This window comes from Aspergillus flavus, chromosome 6 (assembly GCF_009017415.1).
Source record: "Aspergillus flavus chromosome 6, complete sequence".
Taxonomy (NCBI): Eukaryota; Fungi; Ascomycota; class Eurotiomycetes; order Eurotiales; family Aspergillaceae; genus Aspergillus; species Aspergillus flavus.
Window position 1 is genome coordinate 239,453 of NC_092410.1, and position 17,224 is coordinate 256,676.

Here is a 17,224-nt window from a genome sequence, read left to right on the forward strand (position 1 = left end):
ACATCCCACCGATATTATCATCAGGCAATCATCTTCTGACAACTGTACTACAGCCAGTTTCAGATTGTACATGACTCATACACGACTCTGCTCCAGTATAACAACTCATGAATATCACGTGGTGTACAATGTCATTATGAATGCGTTTGCCAAAACACGTTGTAAGCAGGTATGTGTCCACCAAATGCCTTCAATACCAAATAGTTCCGAACATCTTCTTCATCACGTCGTATTCCACATAGTATGGATAGTATGGGGGAATAAATCTTTCAACCATACGATCCCACGATGTCCTCCATGGCGGATTAAATATGGCACGATAAGACTCCCAATATTCAGGCCAAACCCCAGATAGTCCCCAGTCCAATAGCACGACAGTACTATCAGATCGGACCGGCATGTTACCCTCATGAAGGTCACTGTGTGTGAACACTATTTTGTGTCCTTTCGACCCTCGTACGATCTGCTGTAAGATATACTCACTGGCCCAAAAATTGGACTGCGGGTCGTTTTCGCTTTCAAGTAGCTTTGCTGGAAGCCGGTCTCGCAAAGCTTGGACCATGCCTTCGTTGAAGCTCTCTGATTCGTAGGGCCCGTAGCTATACTTTGTATGACCACCATAGCCTCCTTCGAAAACTCCATCTCGGCAAGGTGAGTAATCTAGCCCACCAATGAAGTTGCCTTCAATCGCTCGCATTTGCTGGACGTAGTCCGTTAATTGGGCGAGGATTCTTTGGTGTTCTGTCTCAGAAGCATTGTCCCAGTACTGTTCAAAAGGTGTTCCATATTCATACGACATGATGATGTATCTAGTCCCGTCAAGAATGTATGCACTCAGCAGCTTGGGTGCCGCGATGGTGGTACGTTTGGATGCTAAATGAAGCGCCCCAACCTCGGCCAAACGAACCCCATGACTGAACTTCACAAGCATGTCAGTGTCGGCCCAGGCGAGGCAAGCGCCCATTTTGTCCGGTAGGAGGTCCTCGGCATCCTTCAGATCTTCTGGATCCAAGATAATCGTAGGCGGACCGATATCCTCCGAGTAAATGAGACACAGTTCAGGTTCTTCGGGAGATGTTGTGCATTGTTGACTGTCGATGGATTCAACACCCTGTGAAGCTTGCCCACACACTGATTCTTTTTTTCTTCCGTTGAAGAATCGCCTTTGCTTTCTCCTTCTGGCTCATCCTGTCTGTTCCCCTGGCCTTCGACGTCAAGCTGAAGTGGCTCAATAAAATTCAATTCGGATAGGGACCTGCCATTTCCTCCGTATTTCGGTGGAATATCCGGGCCAAGGTGAACGGCTAGGTCCTCCGGCTTTTGCAAAAGAATGGTACCCCGTAGAAGGTATTCGGGGGCATCCAAGATAGCGAGGTACTCAGGCGATGGGTAGATAATGTATGTTTTCTCAAGAAGACAGGGGTAGCATCAGTGTAATCAAATCACTGACCGCCTCCTGGACCTTCCCTCGAAACGACGTATATCCTTTACCTCCTCCTGGTTTCTGCTGCAGCCGGAATTCGACGATACAACTGACTGCTTGATTGGTCTTCCGGTCAATGTCCATTGGCTGGGACAGGACTAAAGTGGCGAGAAGTTCCAGTATGGCGACTCTCAACTTGCTAATTCCGGCAGATGTTGAAAGGTCTTCGTGCAACGGCGAGAATCCCTTCAAGATCATCTCATCGATGGTGGACCACAGAACATAGCTTCCACGACTTTTAGTAATATAGAACAGGCCTAGCTCGGGTAAAATCAATTTAGCCTTGTCTATACGTGCCCGTGGATCGCATCTGCGCCGCCAATCTAGTGTCTTGGAGATTGAGTAGCGGGCTTTCGGAAGTTACAGTGATGGAATTATAGAATGGTGTTTTAAAAGCTTTGTCTGTGTTACCCTTGTTACCTCATCTCGAGAATGTCCTTCAATGCATACCATTTGTATAATAGCCTCTACGACTCTTGGTTCGCCACCATTTAGGTCAGTGCCCCATATCTCACTATAGCGTGCCTCCGTGGCGAGAGATCGTATGTTTTGCAATATAAATTGTGTGTGTTGCACAAATGGACATTCCATGTCGTAGTGACACCGTGACTTCAGAGGGTATGGCTTTGGATTGGCCTTAGGACATGCCACTTATCGCCATGATCGGCAAACCTAGCGGAGGATTCTTGAGGGCGATTCGAACTGCAATTGGCTGGCTACTCCAACATGGGCCATGGCGGAGTTTGGCTTGGAAGGGGAGTGGCTCAACCATAGGTCCGTGGTTGCTAAATATGGAATTAGGGACACTACAATTTGGTAGCTATTGTATATACATACTGTTGCAGGGCGACAAATGGGCGTAAATCCTACATCCATCCGCCAAGGATTGCGGTCTTTGGTGAATGAAGGAGTGGAGGCCATATCAGGGAAATAGTAATTCCGTTGCCGAGGTTAGTGGTCATGTGGCCACGGTTCTGTGATAACTTTGCCTGAGGCAGCATTGATCTAAAAATAGCGCAGACAGACTTTTGTGCAGTGCAGGCATTTAGATGGTAGCCTAGCTAGCTCCCTTGATACGAGACTCGGAATTATTCTAGGAGCCTGTCCTCATTCATGGTATAGGGTACCTTCTTGTCAATTGTTTAATCATGCAAATCGAAATATTTTTGGAGCTGACTGTATCGATATACCAGTAGTATCCAACAATTGCTGTGGAGGCAGGTATGAACGCGAAGAAGGATGGGGCACAGTTGAAGTAATTCAATCATAGATCGGCGTTTATATCTCTTACTGACAGTCATCCACTTGCGAGGCCAGCCAGTGTTAGCTTTTAGCATGCGTAGGTGCTGTAACATCCGCCGCCCCCGTGTCTTCGGCAAATTTCACGGCCTTGCAATGCAGCTAGATTGATGCTTGTTGTCTCCAACTCTTTTCCCGGTGGTGGTACTCGGTTAATTCATCGGTATTATCCCTTAGTGCGTGACCATAAACAATTAGCGAAGGGCAGGAGTCATCGTTAAGAGGGATTTTCGTAAATACTTCTGGATTTGATAACAAAGAACGTAGGAAATACATACTGTTACTCAACTTGGTACTAGTTCAATGGGGCCATAAATTTGGGTGTCTGTTGAACGACCTTGTGAAAATACAGTTGTTTCTATTGTGGTTGATATTTGGGTCAGGGTTGCGTGTGTGCTGTGTTTGGCTCACACCATGATGTACACTTGGTGTGTCGCTTATATGAGGAAGTACTTCCATGGTCATCTACTTAGAAAGAGCACGAACGGCTTACTACCACAAGACATGGATAACCGCGGACAGAGTCCGGCGTGTTGTGTAGACTTTTAGAGAAGCATGTCACCTATTCTTCCAAGATATTGAAGTAAAGCCCGTGTGTACACAAATATCTGTGCGCTCCAGTTTGTTTATTTCGCTTTACGCAAGCAATTTTTATCATGCTCTTAGAACCAGTAAACATATATCGTGGCACCTAGTCTCGATAGCTGTCCTTTCCGGGCTATAAGCCGCGAATGCACCATTAGTTAATGGTAATAGGAAATCGTGCTCGGGACTGACTTCCTTTCTCCCCTTTTCTTTTCTTTTTTTTTATTTTTTGCTTCTGTTTTCTCTCTTTCCTTCTCCTTGAATTAGCAGTAGATAGTCTCGTATTGGATACACAGCCTCCTTGTCAGGCACCAGAGGCTAATCTGTAAGCCTCGCCTTGTCTTGTTTTTATCCTTCTCCTAGTATTTAGAAAGTTACGGGTATGGGGTGAGTTAGCGTTTCAAATACTTGATACTATATGGAAGGCTGGGTGTGATCGTACCCCGTTCTAACTACTTTACTCTGCGACTACACCCTATAATTTGAAAGCCTTAAAACCCTTAATTTGAAGTCTACAAAGGTCAGTCACACGGCAAATCCTTGCTAGTTATTTACTAGGAGGGCCAGTAGTTTCTGCTGAGCACCTAGGGCTGACTGGAGAAAGGAAAGGAAGTCAATACGAAACGAACGCATACGAAGGAATGCAAATTCACGAGTTTGCGAGTCTGTTCAACTAGACCTGTCTATTTTTGTCACTCCCAGCAAAACAAAATACTGCCACTCAACCACTCCTGCGTCGACATTCATCTGTTGTATGATCTTCTTACGTACCGTCTTTCTCGAGCATATGTCGGCCGAATGTAAGGGTTGGTCTGGAAGTGCAACGCTGTCCTAACGCCCAAGGTTGCTGGACGACTCAAAATGAGAAAGGACCTTGTTTAGTGGGTCGACAAAATGTCCACCTGAGGAGCCAATCGTAAAATACAACCTATTCAGGTAAACCAGACGTTGTTCAGGGCTCGCTCATGTTGTGTAGCCGGAGGCTCATTGGGCATTTGCTTCTGTCTTTACTACTCGGGCTAGCTGTACTAACCCTAAAGTTCTGTTCCCTGAATAGCCCTGCAGATTCTGATTGTCGTTGGAAAACTGCAAAGAGTTAAACTTTTCTAATCGAATCGGGCTTTTACTGATGATAGCAGATTGGCAGGATTTGATAGTGATCTTCGCTTCGTGGGGTTGGCGTTCGTGTACCTCGTATGATCATGCCTATCATTTGAGCTGGAGAGCATTACGATGGAACATCAAAGATACGAGGCTTCTATTCTGGAAAAAAAGCTTCAGCCAGGCGTCGATCCTTGCCAGCCTCATCGTCCGGGGTCGGGAGTGGCTTTAGTGGATCCGCGTGCCGAGACGACCAAGTCAAAATACGAGCGTTGAAATACGTAAGGATACAGGCTGGACTAGCCAAGAAAATAGTATAGGATCATTGGCATCGGATCACCATTACTGCCTGCCTCAAAAGGCTCTTTTTCATGACACACTCTTCTCGTGTTCCGTGAAGATCTCTACCGTTCAGCAGAATTCCTGGCGTGGTGGCCACATTGGTAGGGATTTAGGGTTATCTCGTTGGAGGCTGAACACGAGAAGGAACAAGAGATCAACAAGGCCAGAAATACACAGCTTTAGGGGAAAGATGGATATAAATACGGCCTACGAGTCTGCTGGTTTGGGAATCTTCAACAATCCAAGAACCACAAGTCGATTGCCTATCAGAGCAACAAGAAATCCTCTCCCATCCACTTGACGTGATCTTTGTTTTCGAACTCCAAATTGTAAGGGGAATGAGCATTCCAATCAAGCTCAACTGTCCACACGGAGAATTAACCAAGTTGCACTATAGGCACCCTCCAAAATGCGTTTCTTCGGCGGTGTTATCGCGACCTTCGTCGTCTGCTCCTCTTTGGCCGATGCCTTCTGCCACGACTCGATCTCTTGCATGGTGGGAGGTGACAATGTTTGCAACAACGTCTGTGTGAGACAGGGCAACCCTAATGGTGGTCGCTGTCTCCCCCGTGATGGCTGTCCTGGCAATGACATCTGTGCTTGTTACCCGCAGAGCAAGCGCAGCGACGAGGTGATCGATGGCGATGCCTCTATCCGTGAGGTCCTGAAGGACTTTGGAATAGATGGAGGGGCTGAGAAAGAGCTGAATGCAAGGGAGAAGCGCAGCATTTCCTGCAACTTCCCCGATCCTTTTGGTGGACTTATCTGCGAAAACCACTGCGCCTACATTGGAAAGCCCGGTGGCCAGTGCTCTGACCAGAAGGTTTGCACGTGCAACTGATTGCTGAGTCGTGCACCTGATTCAACAACCTTCAGGATTAAATGGAGGTGGAGACTGCTGATTTGTTTATCCTGACTTTTTTTTATCTTCTTGTCAAATTCTATTTGTTGTTGGGTTATTTTGTAATTAGTGCAAATGTGGAAATTCTTGAACCTGATTGAGTATGTGTTTCTCACAGATCTTTGGCAAAGTCCATTACTTCATAAAAAGGATAGAATGTTCCCTAGGGCCTACGATATCCTGCTCCGATTTCCCGTAGATATTGTAGAAGACAAAATCTTGTCTCCTTTAGAGACAGTTCGACATGAAGATAATCTTGATATATGCTCAACTGGCGCAAGTTCAGAGTACATCAGGCTAACAATCTAGGGCTTTTGTTACTCCTGCGTTTGACCCCAGTTTGTCTCCATGTCCTCTAGAGTAGTGACACGTCTTAGCCTATAACGATTACAATATCTTCTTGGGTTACCACGGGTGACTCGAATTGCTCGCGGCGCTTTCCGTGTTAGTATGCGCCTAACATTGTAAACATCAAGCTGAATACTTCGTGTGCAGCTACCGTGGTTGCGGTTCGACTTGCCGAGCTCTATCGTGATATAAATTTGCATTTACCTAACTAAAAGTTCGGAAACACTCATCCAGTATGTTTTACTAACCATTTTCCTTCCTTCTTCAACTACAAGTTCCACAATGTAGAACCTTTTACACAGTATTTCGCCATTCAAGCTAGTTGCACGTTGATATATATTCCTTCATCTACCCGCTAGTAGGCTAACGACGAATCTTCCAACATAGAGCGACAACCAAGAACATAAATATCTCGCAAAGCTTCTCCCACTCATATTTTCACCATTATCATCGATCTATGCCAACCTTATTTTTGAGTCTAGGGCCCGCTGGTGAAAGTTTGCAATGGACTCAAAATGAATAAACTAAGGACCCTGCGGTGGCGGGATCCCGAAAGCAGAAGACCGGAGTTATTACCTAAGCGGCCCTTAGAGGCGGCAAATTTGTTTACAGAGTGTGGGAGACATGGGGCCTATGTTGCGAAAATCACTCACTAGATTGGCTTCACATGCCGTACTAGATATATAGCTATGGGTACTAAACAATTGTCATGAATCATCACCGATAAAACGTTCAGCCGGGATGATATAAAACATGTTGACTGACATCATCCAAGACCCTACTCAGGCTGTACGGTGTGCTGAGAGTCAAAGAACAGCGCAGAATTTGCTACGCAGTGCTTAGAATTTCCTGTTCGGGCTATATGAACGGGATCTCATCCCAATTTTCTCAAGGAATTGACCAGTCAGAGGCGAGCCCGCCGTTGCCCGTGGAGTATTTTCTCCACTTTATCCCACATGGTTCTTGAGGAATGTGGGGTTCTTCAATCGGAATTGTCGGACTTTCATGGAAATATGGAGGAAATGGGGTATGACGGTAGGGAACCGAGAATTGTTCAGGCATGCCGTGATCGGTCAATTAGGAACTGCGTCTTCAATCCCGGGGCCATCTCGGATCCAGAGTCGGATCCTGGACGGGATATATAAAAACACGGTTCTCCCGTTGATCTCTCCTCTCGAGCCGTCCTTTTCTCATATCATTTGTCGCCCATTTAGCTATACAAAATGGTGGCATCCTTATTGAGACTTACGGTCCTAGGGACTCTGGCAGTCCAGGCCGCCTGCAAGACTGTCAATACATCGTCCCTCTTGAGCTACCAAGACAAACCGCGGGTGTTCATCCTATCGGATATCTCGAATGAACCAGATGACCAAGAGTCTTTGACACGGTACCTCCTTTACTCTAACCAATTCAAGACCGAGGGTCTTGTCGCATCGACATCCACTTGGCTCCGAGATGCAGTGCACCCAGAAGACATGCTGCAAGTGATCAACGCCTATGGAAACGTCACCAATAACCTCAACAAGCATGCTCCTCCCAACGCCCAGTATGCCTCTGGAGATTACTTCCGGAGTATCCTGCGCAGTGGCGCAGCGGTAAGCCACCCGTTTCCCACAGCCTGTAATCACACAAACCCTGACTCGTCTTAGACCTACGGCATGAAAGCAGTGGGAGGCAACGTGACACTCAGCGACGGTGGAAAGCTCCTTCTAGAACGTCTTCAGTCCCAATCCGAGACGCCCCTCTGGGTCCTCGCCTGGGGTGGTACGAACGTTCTGGCCCAGGTGTTGTACAAGATCCACCAGAACTACTCGTCCGAAGACGCGGCTGCCATGCGTTCCAAGCTGCGTGTGTATGCCATCTCCGACCAAGACGACACAGGTCCCTGGATCCGTCGCAACTACCCAGACATCTTCTACATTTCGTCTACGCATGGATGGAATCAATATGGTATGGCCACCTGGATCGCCATCTCCGGCGAGACGTACTACAATAAGGACGAGGGTGGTCCAAATTCAACCACCGTGACCCATGAGTGGCTCCGCGACAACATCCAGATTGGACCCTACGGGAGTGTGGCTTATCCCGATTTCAAGTTTATCATGGAAGGCGATACCCCAACTTTCCTGTACCTGATCCAGAATGGTCTGGGTGACTCCGAGAACCCCGGATATGGATCTTGGGGTGGAAGATATACCAAGGTAGATCCATCCACGGCCGTCGACTATAACCACTACAGCGATGCAGCAGATCGCGTGGTCGGTTGCAACAACAAGACCTTCAGCTCCAACTATGCTACTATTTGGAGATGGCGTGACGCTTACCAGAACGATTTCGCCGCTCGCATGCAATGGACTCTCCCGGCGAACAGTAGCATGGCGAACCATCACCCCGTTGTCTCTGTTAATGGAAGCAAGGAATTGGCTGCCTTCAAGCTGACGGCTGCAGCAGGCTCGACGATTAACCTCGATACCGCTGGGACTTATGATCCCGATGGCGATAAGTTGTCGTACAACTGGTTCCAGTACGAAGAACCGGGGTCCGATGATTGGAACGTGGCAGGACAGGTCCCTGCACTGAACTTGACTACAGTACAAAATGGCCAACAAGTACAGGTCAAGATTCCCGCTTCCGAGGACAGCTGCAATGGAAAGGGAGATAACCCGTCTGGTTGTTGGTTGCTGCATTTGGTTCTGGAGGTCAAGGATAATGGCATTCATCCCTTGACAACTTACCGTCGGGTGCTGATCCAGACTACTAACCAGACGATTTCTACTTGATATGTTTGTACCTATGCATGAACCTTGTAATAGATAGCGTGTCAAGTAGCAATTCAGATACACTATGCGCATAATGAAATAATGTTATGATGTCCATATTAGCCAACGGGTGTCGAACTTGGTACCTCATAACGGCAAAGCCAATCATGGCGATGCGGCGTCCGAGGTACGGCGTGTATCAGATGGCAACATCCTGGATATGCATCTTCAGAGATACCAGCATCTTCTCCTGGTAATTCCAGATTCTTTCCCGATTCCGTAATCCTCTTAATTCCTTCCAGTTGCGCTTGATATCAAGGTACAGCATATACCAATTTGTCCGTCCATAGGAGGCTTTGGTAGAGTCCACTGCGACAGATGTTCCTGAACATCGATGGTATGTGACACGATGGTGGGATGTGACGTATGAGAATCCAGGACCCTATGTCCGTTATTTTTGATGTCCTCCCCGGTCACCGTGGCCCAGAAATAAGGGGATTCATCACTCCAGATCTCCCACAGCCATGGCATCTCTTCTTTCAGTAGTCGATACCAAAGAAAGACCGGCAACTGATAAAAGGTTCGAGAAACTAACCGCAAGGTCGCGATGTCTCGTGAATTCAGATAACTGAGAATCATGTTCCTTATTTCTTGCGGAAGTCGACAGAAGTTATCGGAAGTGACGGCTGGCCCATTCACTGTGTTCCTCAGAGCAGCTTGGGAATTAAAGACACCGGCCTGTAAATTGAACGATGCGTCGGTGGTCATGGCTCTGTCCAGGAGCTCCCGTAGTTTAGGCACATGATATGGATTTGCAGCCAGCCATTCGGAGCCAGCATTACACGACCACATATCGACAAACCAAGCCTCCTCCACGTCAGATCCAGGAGAGTAATAGAAGTCACGAGGGTAGCGGCCTATATTCTGGAAAAAGCTCGGTAAGCGGTCAACCTCTATATAGCCAAGGCGAAGCCGCGAGAGTTGCATATAGGTTCCGAAACACCAGGGATGAAAGGCGAATTCAGCATCGGAGATATTGTAATCCTGGTACGTTGACGTTAGCGGCAGTTAGAGGTCATTCTTCTACTTCGCTTCTCTCTTTTGTAGAAGGGAAAATTCATACATCGACAAACGGGTTAACAATACGACCATTACTCACGGCATGTCTTGCCGGTAACCAATCAACGGGGGTGGGAGTGTGATTGGAGTCGTCACGTTCTGGCAATGATGCATCGTCAATGCCCGTCAGGATGACCTTGCTCCGGCGCTCAATATCAAGATCATCCGGCTCTTGAATGTGGCTATCAAGCCTAGGAACAAGACTCTGGAAAGTCCGACAGCCCCGCATCTCTGGGGCAGATATCCGATGGCCGAGATAGCCTCCGTATGCCTGACAGTGTGGACCACCAACATGTTCCACATCGCATTTGTCTATGGCAATCCTACCATGTCTTCTCCCCATATCTCGAGTGATTGGGAGTTGCTGACCCAACACAGGGGGTTTTCCCTCCCCAAAATCGAAGAAGAGATAAGTTTCAGTGCGAGAAGCTTCTGCGTTGTCGACTTCGTCATACTGCCGGAGAAGGTAAAAACATCCAGTATTCTCAGTGGAGCACCCCTTACCGTCGCACCAAGCATCGACCCAGTCCTGGCTACCACCAATGTGCGCCCATGCACAGTTGGGGGGCTCGTCAGGTGTCCTGATGCGAGCGATGTTGAAACTAACTCCACAGAGGACACACACATACTAGAAGCTGGACTGGTCAGAGTGGAAACTGAACACCATGCGGCGAAGGATAGCTTCACATGGATCAATCGCACCTCTGTGTACCCTATAGGTGGAAGGTTAGCGACAGAGCGACCCTGCCTCAGGTCACAGTAGGCTAGCCTTACCCATTGCCTTGGACAGTACAGTATCTCCGAAAACGTTGTTCAATAGTTGTTGAGGCCTGGCGTCGCTAGGAAATGATTAGCAGCACATCAGCGAAGGTTGAATAGTGAGGTGGTAGGGATAGGGGTCAACGTCCTTGGCCGTAAGTTAGTCTTCGTAGTTTCAGCCTCATTCTGCCAGCTACGGCGCCAGCTACCAATGGAAGTTCGATATATGTCTTGACTCTTTTATTATAGTACAAGGGCCTATCATCCAGATTAAGCAGGCGGTGTATTCGAAGTATCTCCCAGATGGTTGCCCTGATACAACAGTTTAGCATTGATAAACTGAATTCTCAAGTAGAACACTCTAGTGTGGCTATCGCTATTCGGAGCTACCTTATCACATAGATTGTGAAGGTTATTGGATTATCAAATGTCCTTTGTTGTGAAGCTGTAGGAGCAGTGGAGAGAGGTAAGACAATTTCCTTGTAAGAATGGCCTCTAAGTAAAGCTCAGAACATTTGCTCGGAAGGAAGCCGTTCAGATTAAATTAGGATACGTTGAAACGTTTTCATCAGGAAGTGTTGATTATAATGTGTGTGTAATCTAGACAGTGATCGGGTGTGAATGCAATGCCATTCGCCTCAAAGGCATGCGGTCATCGCACCGAATGTAGGGAACTGACGAAAGAAATGTGCTAGCCGTAACAAACTACCTGCCACTCAAACCGTGCGCTCCAGACTCCTCAGAAGACCATTCGGTTCAGCAACACCCTGGGAAGCGATTGCATCGGCACGCTCCTGCGTGTCAGCAACGGCGTAGATACGGAGTTCATCAGCATTGCCCGAGGGGCGGAAGTGAGCGACATCGCCGCTGGCGAAGATGATTCTAACTCCATCCGTGTAGTTCAGACGGGCAATGGAAGAGAAACCATATTCTGGGGAAAACACAGTCTCGAGCTCTTGGCGGATCTGCTCGAGTTTCTTGGCATGAGACTCCGTAACCTCGAGCTGGGCACGGCTGCCGTTGTAAGCGACAACATGATCGGCCTGATAGGATACCTCCTGTATCGTGGACTCTGGTGGGGAGAAACGGTCGATAATCTTCAAGCTAGTTGCGCGAGGGAAGTTCCGAATCAAAGCGGCACGGCTTGCACGCTTGGGCAGCGTGGCGAACAGTTCGGGTAGGGTGATGCCACGGTTGCCCGCTGCAAACAAAGCGCAGAGCAGGGGCAAAACAGCATCACGAGTGGGGAGTGCGGTGAGGATATTATTATTACGCTCAATGTCAGAGCCAGTGAGGAAACCACCGTTGGCTTCCCATCCACAGACGCGACGGCGTCCCTTGGAGAGGGAGTGCTGCATACCAGCGATCACGTAAGGACTTCCAATCTTCGTCTTAGGTTCGGTGACACTAGCAAGCGAGCCACGATCCATGGCATCGTTAGTGCTGATAGGCACCACGACGGAGTCGGCACCGAGAAATTCGGCGACAGTCATGCCCAACAGGTCACCACCGAAGAAGCGGAGCTTGCCTCCTTCAGGGGCTAGGATGAGAGGGCGATCGCTGTCCCCATCAGTAGAGACTACCGCGTCAAATTGCTGTCCAGTGCTGTCGTAGAGGTTCTGAACAGTGTCAAGTTGGGCTTGATCGATAGCTTCAGTGTCAATCGGTACGAATGTATCACTTCGGCCAGCAGTCACGACTTCAGCTCCAAGCTTTTCGAGGATCTCCACTAGGACGTCACGGCCAACGGCAGAGTGCTGGTAGACAAGAAGCTTCTTGCCTTTAAGTGTTTCGCCCCGGAAGAAATCCGTGTAGCGCTGGATGTACGCAGCTCTCCCTTCAGGGGCAACGGGTGGGAGGTTGGACGGGGCGCTGCGAAGCATGCCCTGTTGATTGAAAAGAGACTCGGCGTATGGCTGTGACAGTAGTTCTTCCCGAGTGACTTGGACATTGTTGTTAATAGGCTGTTCGTCCTTCTTCAGGAGCTCTCCTTTCGAAGTGTTGAGCTTGTATCCGTTGCGATCGAACGGAATGTGGCTTCCGGTAACCATAATACTGCCCTTACCATGTTTCAGGGCATAGTAGGTCAATGCCGGCGTAGGGATAGCGCCTAGGTTGATGGGATGCATGCCTTCATCCTTCAACGCCTGCTCTACCGCTTGAGAGAGTCCTCCGCGACCCTCCTCAACATAGCTTGTGGAGCTGGGACGAAGGTCATACGCAAAATAAAAGTCATCGCCGCGCTTGATACCACCCTCCTGTTGGTCGAGGGACTGGAGATAGCGAATCTCAGCCAGTACATTAGTGTAAATTTCCAGCTGTGTCAAATCAACCACTTTGCCACGGCGGCCGCTGGTACCAAATTTCAGGGGCACCGGCTCATAAGTGAGGTGACAGCGAAGAGGATCGGAGGCGGAAGGAGAAGCCATTTTCTTCGTTCCTTCTATGTTTCTTGCTTACTTTCTCCTTATTTCACTGAAGGGCTATGACTATTAGCTTGGAGAGACCGGTAGGAGGGGTTCTTGACAAATTGATGAAATGTTGCTATATTTACGCTTGCGGGTATCACGTGGGACCCTCTGCTTTCAACCAGTGGCGTCCGAAAACGTGACCGACATTGAGGGACCGACGAGTGGTGATTGGTCGGGGTGGATTACGTTATCACCACTAACTCTTTCTCACATCTCGTGACCCCGCGCCTGCCACGTTGACAGTGCATGGATAGGGCTCAACTGGTTTACTATGGAAAATCATGTCGAGTTATTAATACAAGGTCCCACTGTAGATCATCTTCTTCACAGCTCATCAACATACTAACAGTGACCGTTTTGGTCATACATGCCTGCGAGGTACTGGCTACCGCTCTGTATATATATAGCGCGGAGGGAAGGCCCGGCCCAGTAGCATGGATAATGTAAATCTCTGGTGTCTACGATGAAGAGCTCAGGATGCCGATTAATTGATCTCACTCGCAGGAAAATGAGCTGAAACACGTGTAGACCACATATTCCGCTCGAGAACAGCGGGAATACTACTGAAAGCCAAGGATAAGAACAAGTTCAGTGACGATGAACGAAATCTTCACGGAAACGAAGTGCACTTTCTCGGACGCCCATTCTTGATGCACTCGGCACATTTTCGCGCTGCACTTATTATATACCCGACTGTATTCAATTCTTAGTGCTCTATAATAAGGAAAGTTTGACAGCAATTCCTACAGGAAACTTACTACACACATAACATGCATGCGATGGTGTTGGAAAATGTCAAAAAATCAAAAATAAAACTAATCCTATACTTGCAAAAATGGCGAAAGCACGAAAGACAGGTATGTTCATTCACCATAATTCAAAACGAAGAAAAAACAGAGTATTGATCCTAGGGCCAACTAGACACGATAGTCCAGACATACATGGACAACTACAGTGAGTGACCAAGACTTGTTAAGCTACTATAACAATAGTCCGCTGGTTACTTCCCAACCACGTGAGCCTTCGCTCGGGACATCATTCTGACATTTGTCATTCAAAACCTTTTGATTAATGACCCCAGGGCATCTCTCCTCCACAGCCGCAATATACAATCATAGCATGATGGACCTCCCTATAAGTCAAGGGTTGACTTATGTTTTGAAGGGACAAAGGACATAAGGTATTCTGACGTGATAGCATCAGCGCAAGAGCATCCCAGACGAATGGACTACCGATCCCGCCGAAATTCAACTTGACCTGATATGGAAAGGCGAAAACAGTCAAGGACAGATAATGGCGAGGAGGTTCGGCTTATCAAACCCTCAGGTTGTCATGACCTCCAAGCGGGAAACGGGTACTCCTCAGTGTATGTTCCAGTCAGGCAAGCGATGCTACATTTGGAACGAGATGGATGACATGGTCTGGCAAATCACCAAGCCTGTAGGAGTGATGGCCATACTCCGCACCATGGTCACAAAGGGGGAGAAAGCTTTGAAAGTGAAGGAAGTTGAGCCAGCTGAGGATTACAACGATGAAGATGACAATGAGTGAATGATTGCTCATTTAATTAGGTGGTAGATGGTAACCACCGTGATAGCATTCAATACCACGTCCTTGGAGGCTTTGAGGTCCTTTCTTCTGTCGTACACCCATGTAACGCACTAAACCTTCATACACTCACAACGTTGTTTGTATGTGAGGTAGAATAACGATGACGAATACTAGGATGGCCATCAACGGTCAACTCAACCTCCAAGCTGCTTATACTTACACACTGAACCTGTCAAAAGTCTTCCCAGTGGAGAGGAATACGTCGCTACAGCACAGCGCCCAAGATAGCACATTCATCGTGCCATCCCACCAATCCGGATGGCCATCAATACCTCCGGCAAGAGTATCGAGGTTTCGGCATTTAAGATACCGACAGAATGATGTGAATTCTTGGAGCGCAACTTCTATCTACCGTTTACAGCGGTGTACGGCCAATGGTGCTCTGTAATATGCAGTACGCCCGCTGCGTTTGTTGTCAAGAGGCGCCAGGGGAAGGTTCAAAGTTCCTCCTCGGGGCTAGTTCGGCGGGGCATAGGGCAAGCAAAGCTGCCACAGGGTCCTGGAGCCTTGTGCTCGACCGGGCCCTGTACTATATAATCTGTTCTGAGCCTTTAAAGCTTGCTGGATGAAGAACAAGCTATGTGAGGAAATCAAGAGAGATCAGACTTGGAGCCTTGACCAGAAGCAAATGCAAGTGAAAGAAGAGCACAAGGTTAGAAGTATTGGAATCCTTTGAATTGGATCAGGCTTTAATATTACTATGGTTTCGTTGATACTCAACTCCTGTCGTCTATGGAAAGCCGTTTGGTCGATGTGCCGAGCCATATCCTCTCCGAGTCTTGCTAAGTTCTTCATACCTCTCGGCAAACTAGGGGAAGCTACTGAGCTGATTGAACCGGCAGGAAGCGCTAACACAAGTCTACGGACTGGCGATATGCAAATGGTATTTGAGAGCACCCCAATACGATGATAGACTGTCTGGACCAATTTGAGGAAACTTATGGGACCAAAGTTTAAATTGTCAGTGCTTATCCAAGCTCAAGATGTGCCAGATGATGCACATTGGCTTTTTGTTACTTATACGATAATGAGATTTGTCGATCTCAATCACACTTGACAGGGAACCTTGCTCACCGTCACCTACAGTAGAACCCGGAGGTCCACTGAGGGCCTTTACTATATTATATAAAACATTGACGCTCGCTATCAAAGAGGATTACTACATTATACTCACCACAGCGATTCTCAATCCTTGCCATAAACATTGATATCGATATCGATATCCAACCAGTCCTTGAATAGGCACAAGAAGAAGCGTAAGAAGAAAGAGAAAAAAAAGATACAGACTTGTTTGTTAAAAGGTTCTCGGTGCGCGCTAACAAGAAGGATTGGGCCAGTTTGGTCTTCACTGCAAAGCTAAGAGGTAAATAGATCCACGATATAACGAAGGTTGGCTCTGGGAGTTGATCCGAACCTGGAAAGGAGATATCAATCACTTTCTCCAAGGGTACGGGCCACAGGGTGCTTCTCCTTGATGAAGATGAGCGTCATGGGTTTAGGCAACAGAAGGGGCAGTGAGTCCGCTTGGTGTATTATTCTGCCTTTCCTGATTGGAATCCTTTTGTTACAATAATGGACAAATACTAAACGGCCTTTGCAAGTACTTATAAGGGCTTGTTGGGATCGGGTGAACGGAGTGAACTTCTACATTTGAAACCACCACCTCCCGTCTCGATGCCTGAACTTTTGCCACTATCTACTGGACAGGCAATCCGAGCCAATATTCTATTGAGAGGAGTGAGCTACAACGGGTGCACCATATTCCCTAGAATGATACCCGGGAGCTGTTGACGCAGAATACCAGCGGTTCTCCTCATTTCGGCCAACGCGACAGGTTTTGGCGGCGGATGAACGTCATCGGATATACATAGTAGTGGCCTTAAAGTGTATATTGTTGAATTTAGCTTACTGTGGGTTACTTTAATAAACAGAATTTCTTTGTCGCTGCCTGCTATGTTCAAGACTCCCCTACCCCAAATCCGCTTTTCGCAAATCGTCAATAAACCTAGAGATTTAACCTTTAAACACAGCCTGCATTATGCGACTGGAAAGATGACGGACTAAGATAAGCTGCATGAGACAGTTATTCTCAGGTCTAGGCTTTGTATAAAGGGATCCGGATTGTGGTGTTTCCCGAGGAAGATAAGAAACCGCATTAGGAAGGCAATTCCGGAACCGAGGGTCTAATAGGCCTGGATTGACGTGCCACGGAGCATACTTTATTCTGCATCTTGTACCTATTTGGAAAAGGCCTCAAATTTAGACTGCTTACCGGCCGCAATAGGCAGGTGACTCCCGGAAAGATATCTTGGAGGGAGTCTTCACGATGGAGCACCACGCAAGGCTGGGGATGATCCCAGATACATATCCGATACGTCGTTTGTGCATCCAGTGGCGAAGGATGTTGTGTTTGCAACCTGTGAGTAATGCGATCAATTGTTTTATT

General features: G+C 47.8%; 6 protein-coding genes across 6 annotated transcripts; 3 read left to right on the plus strand and 3 right to left on the minus strand.

The window, feature by feature from the left end:
- Positions 1–190: 190 nt before the first annotated feature.
- Positions 191–2,074, minus strand: F9C07_2108974 (kinase-like domain-containing protein; the record flags this gene model as incomplete). Its single annotated transcript, XM_071509050.1, has 4 exons — positions 191–1,091; positions 1,133–1,377; positions 1,451–1,813; positions 1,934–2,074. The coding sequence occupies 4 exons, from the start codon at positions 2,072–2,074 to the stop codon at positions 191–193; spliced, it is 1,650 nt and encodes a 549-aa protein (XP_071367616.1).
- A 3,145-nt stretch (positions 2,075–5,219) lies between these two features.
- Positions 5,220–5,651, plus strand: F9C07_7930 (defensin domain protein; the record flags this gene model as incomplete). Its single annotated transcript, XM_041287027.1, has 1 exon — positions 5,220–5,651. The coding sequence occupies one exon, from the start codon at positions 5,220–5,222 to the stop codon at positions 5,649–5,651; it is 432 nt and encodes a 143-aa protein (XP_041149704.1).
- Positions 5,652–6,771: 1,120 nt separating this feature from the next.
- F9C07_1728700 (cellulose-binding protein) lies at positions 6,772–8,973 on the plus strand. Its single transcript, XM_041294360.2, has 2 exons — positions 6,772–7,654; positions 7,709–8,973. Exons 1-2 carry the CDS (start codon positions 7,283–7,285, stop codon positions 8,837–8,839), a joined length of 1,503 nt encoding a protein of 500 aa, XP_041149703.1. The 5' UTR covers positions 6,772–7,282; the 3' UTR covers positions 8,840–8,973.
- F9C07_1728650 (uncharacterized protein) lies at positions 8,973–11,063 on the minus strand. Its single transcript, XM_041294344.2, has 4 exons — positions 10,712–11,063; positions 10,640–10,650; positions 9,942–10,565; positions 8,973–9,862 (listed from the first exon to the last, which is right to left on the minus strand). The coding sequence occupies exons 1-4, from the start codon at positions 10,713–10,715 to the stop codon at positions 9,107–9,109; spliced, it is 1,395 nt and encodes a 464-aa protein (XP_041149702.2). The 5' UTR covers positions 10,716–11,063; the 3' UTR covers positions 8,973–9,106.
- A 349-nt stretch (positions 11,064–11,412) lies between these two features.
- Positions 11,413–13,125, minus strand: F9C07_7933 (uncharacterized protein; the record flags this gene model as incomplete). Its single annotated transcript, XM_071511696.1, has 1 exon — positions 11,413–13,125. One exon carries the CDS (start codon positions 13,123–13,125, stop codon positions 11,413–11,415), a length of 1,713 nt encoding a protein of 570 aa, XP_071367617.1.
- An 877-nt stretch (positions 13,126–14,002) lies between these two features.
- F9C07_7934 (uncharacterized protein) lies at positions 14,003–14,718 on the plus strand (the record flags this gene model as incomplete). The annotated part of the gene is made up of 3 exons (XM_041287015.1): positions 14,003–14,024; positions 14,160–14,182; positions 14,371–14,718. 3 exons carry the CDS (start codon positions 14,003–14,005, stop codon positions 14,716–14,718), a joined length of 393 nt encoding a protein of 130 aa, XP_041149701.1.
- Between the last annotated feature and the right edge of the window lie 2,506 nt (positions 14,719–17,224).

Bases quoted from the DNA above. Each gene is read 5' to 3' on its own strand.
- F9C07_1728650 (XM_041294344.2), bottom strand. The intron at 9,863-9,941 runs GTATGAATTTTC...TCAACGTACCAG, and splicing joins TTGTTAACCCGTTTGTCGAT to GATTACAATATCTCCGATGC.
- F9C07_1728700 (XM_041294360.2), top strand. From the start codon at position 7,283: ATGGTGGCATCCTTATTGAGACTTACGGTCCTAGGGACTCTGGCAGTC. The intron at 7,655-7,708 runs GTAAGCCACCCG...GACTCGTCTTAG, and splicing joins TCCTGCGCAGTGGCGCAGCG to ACCTACGGCATGAAAGCAGT.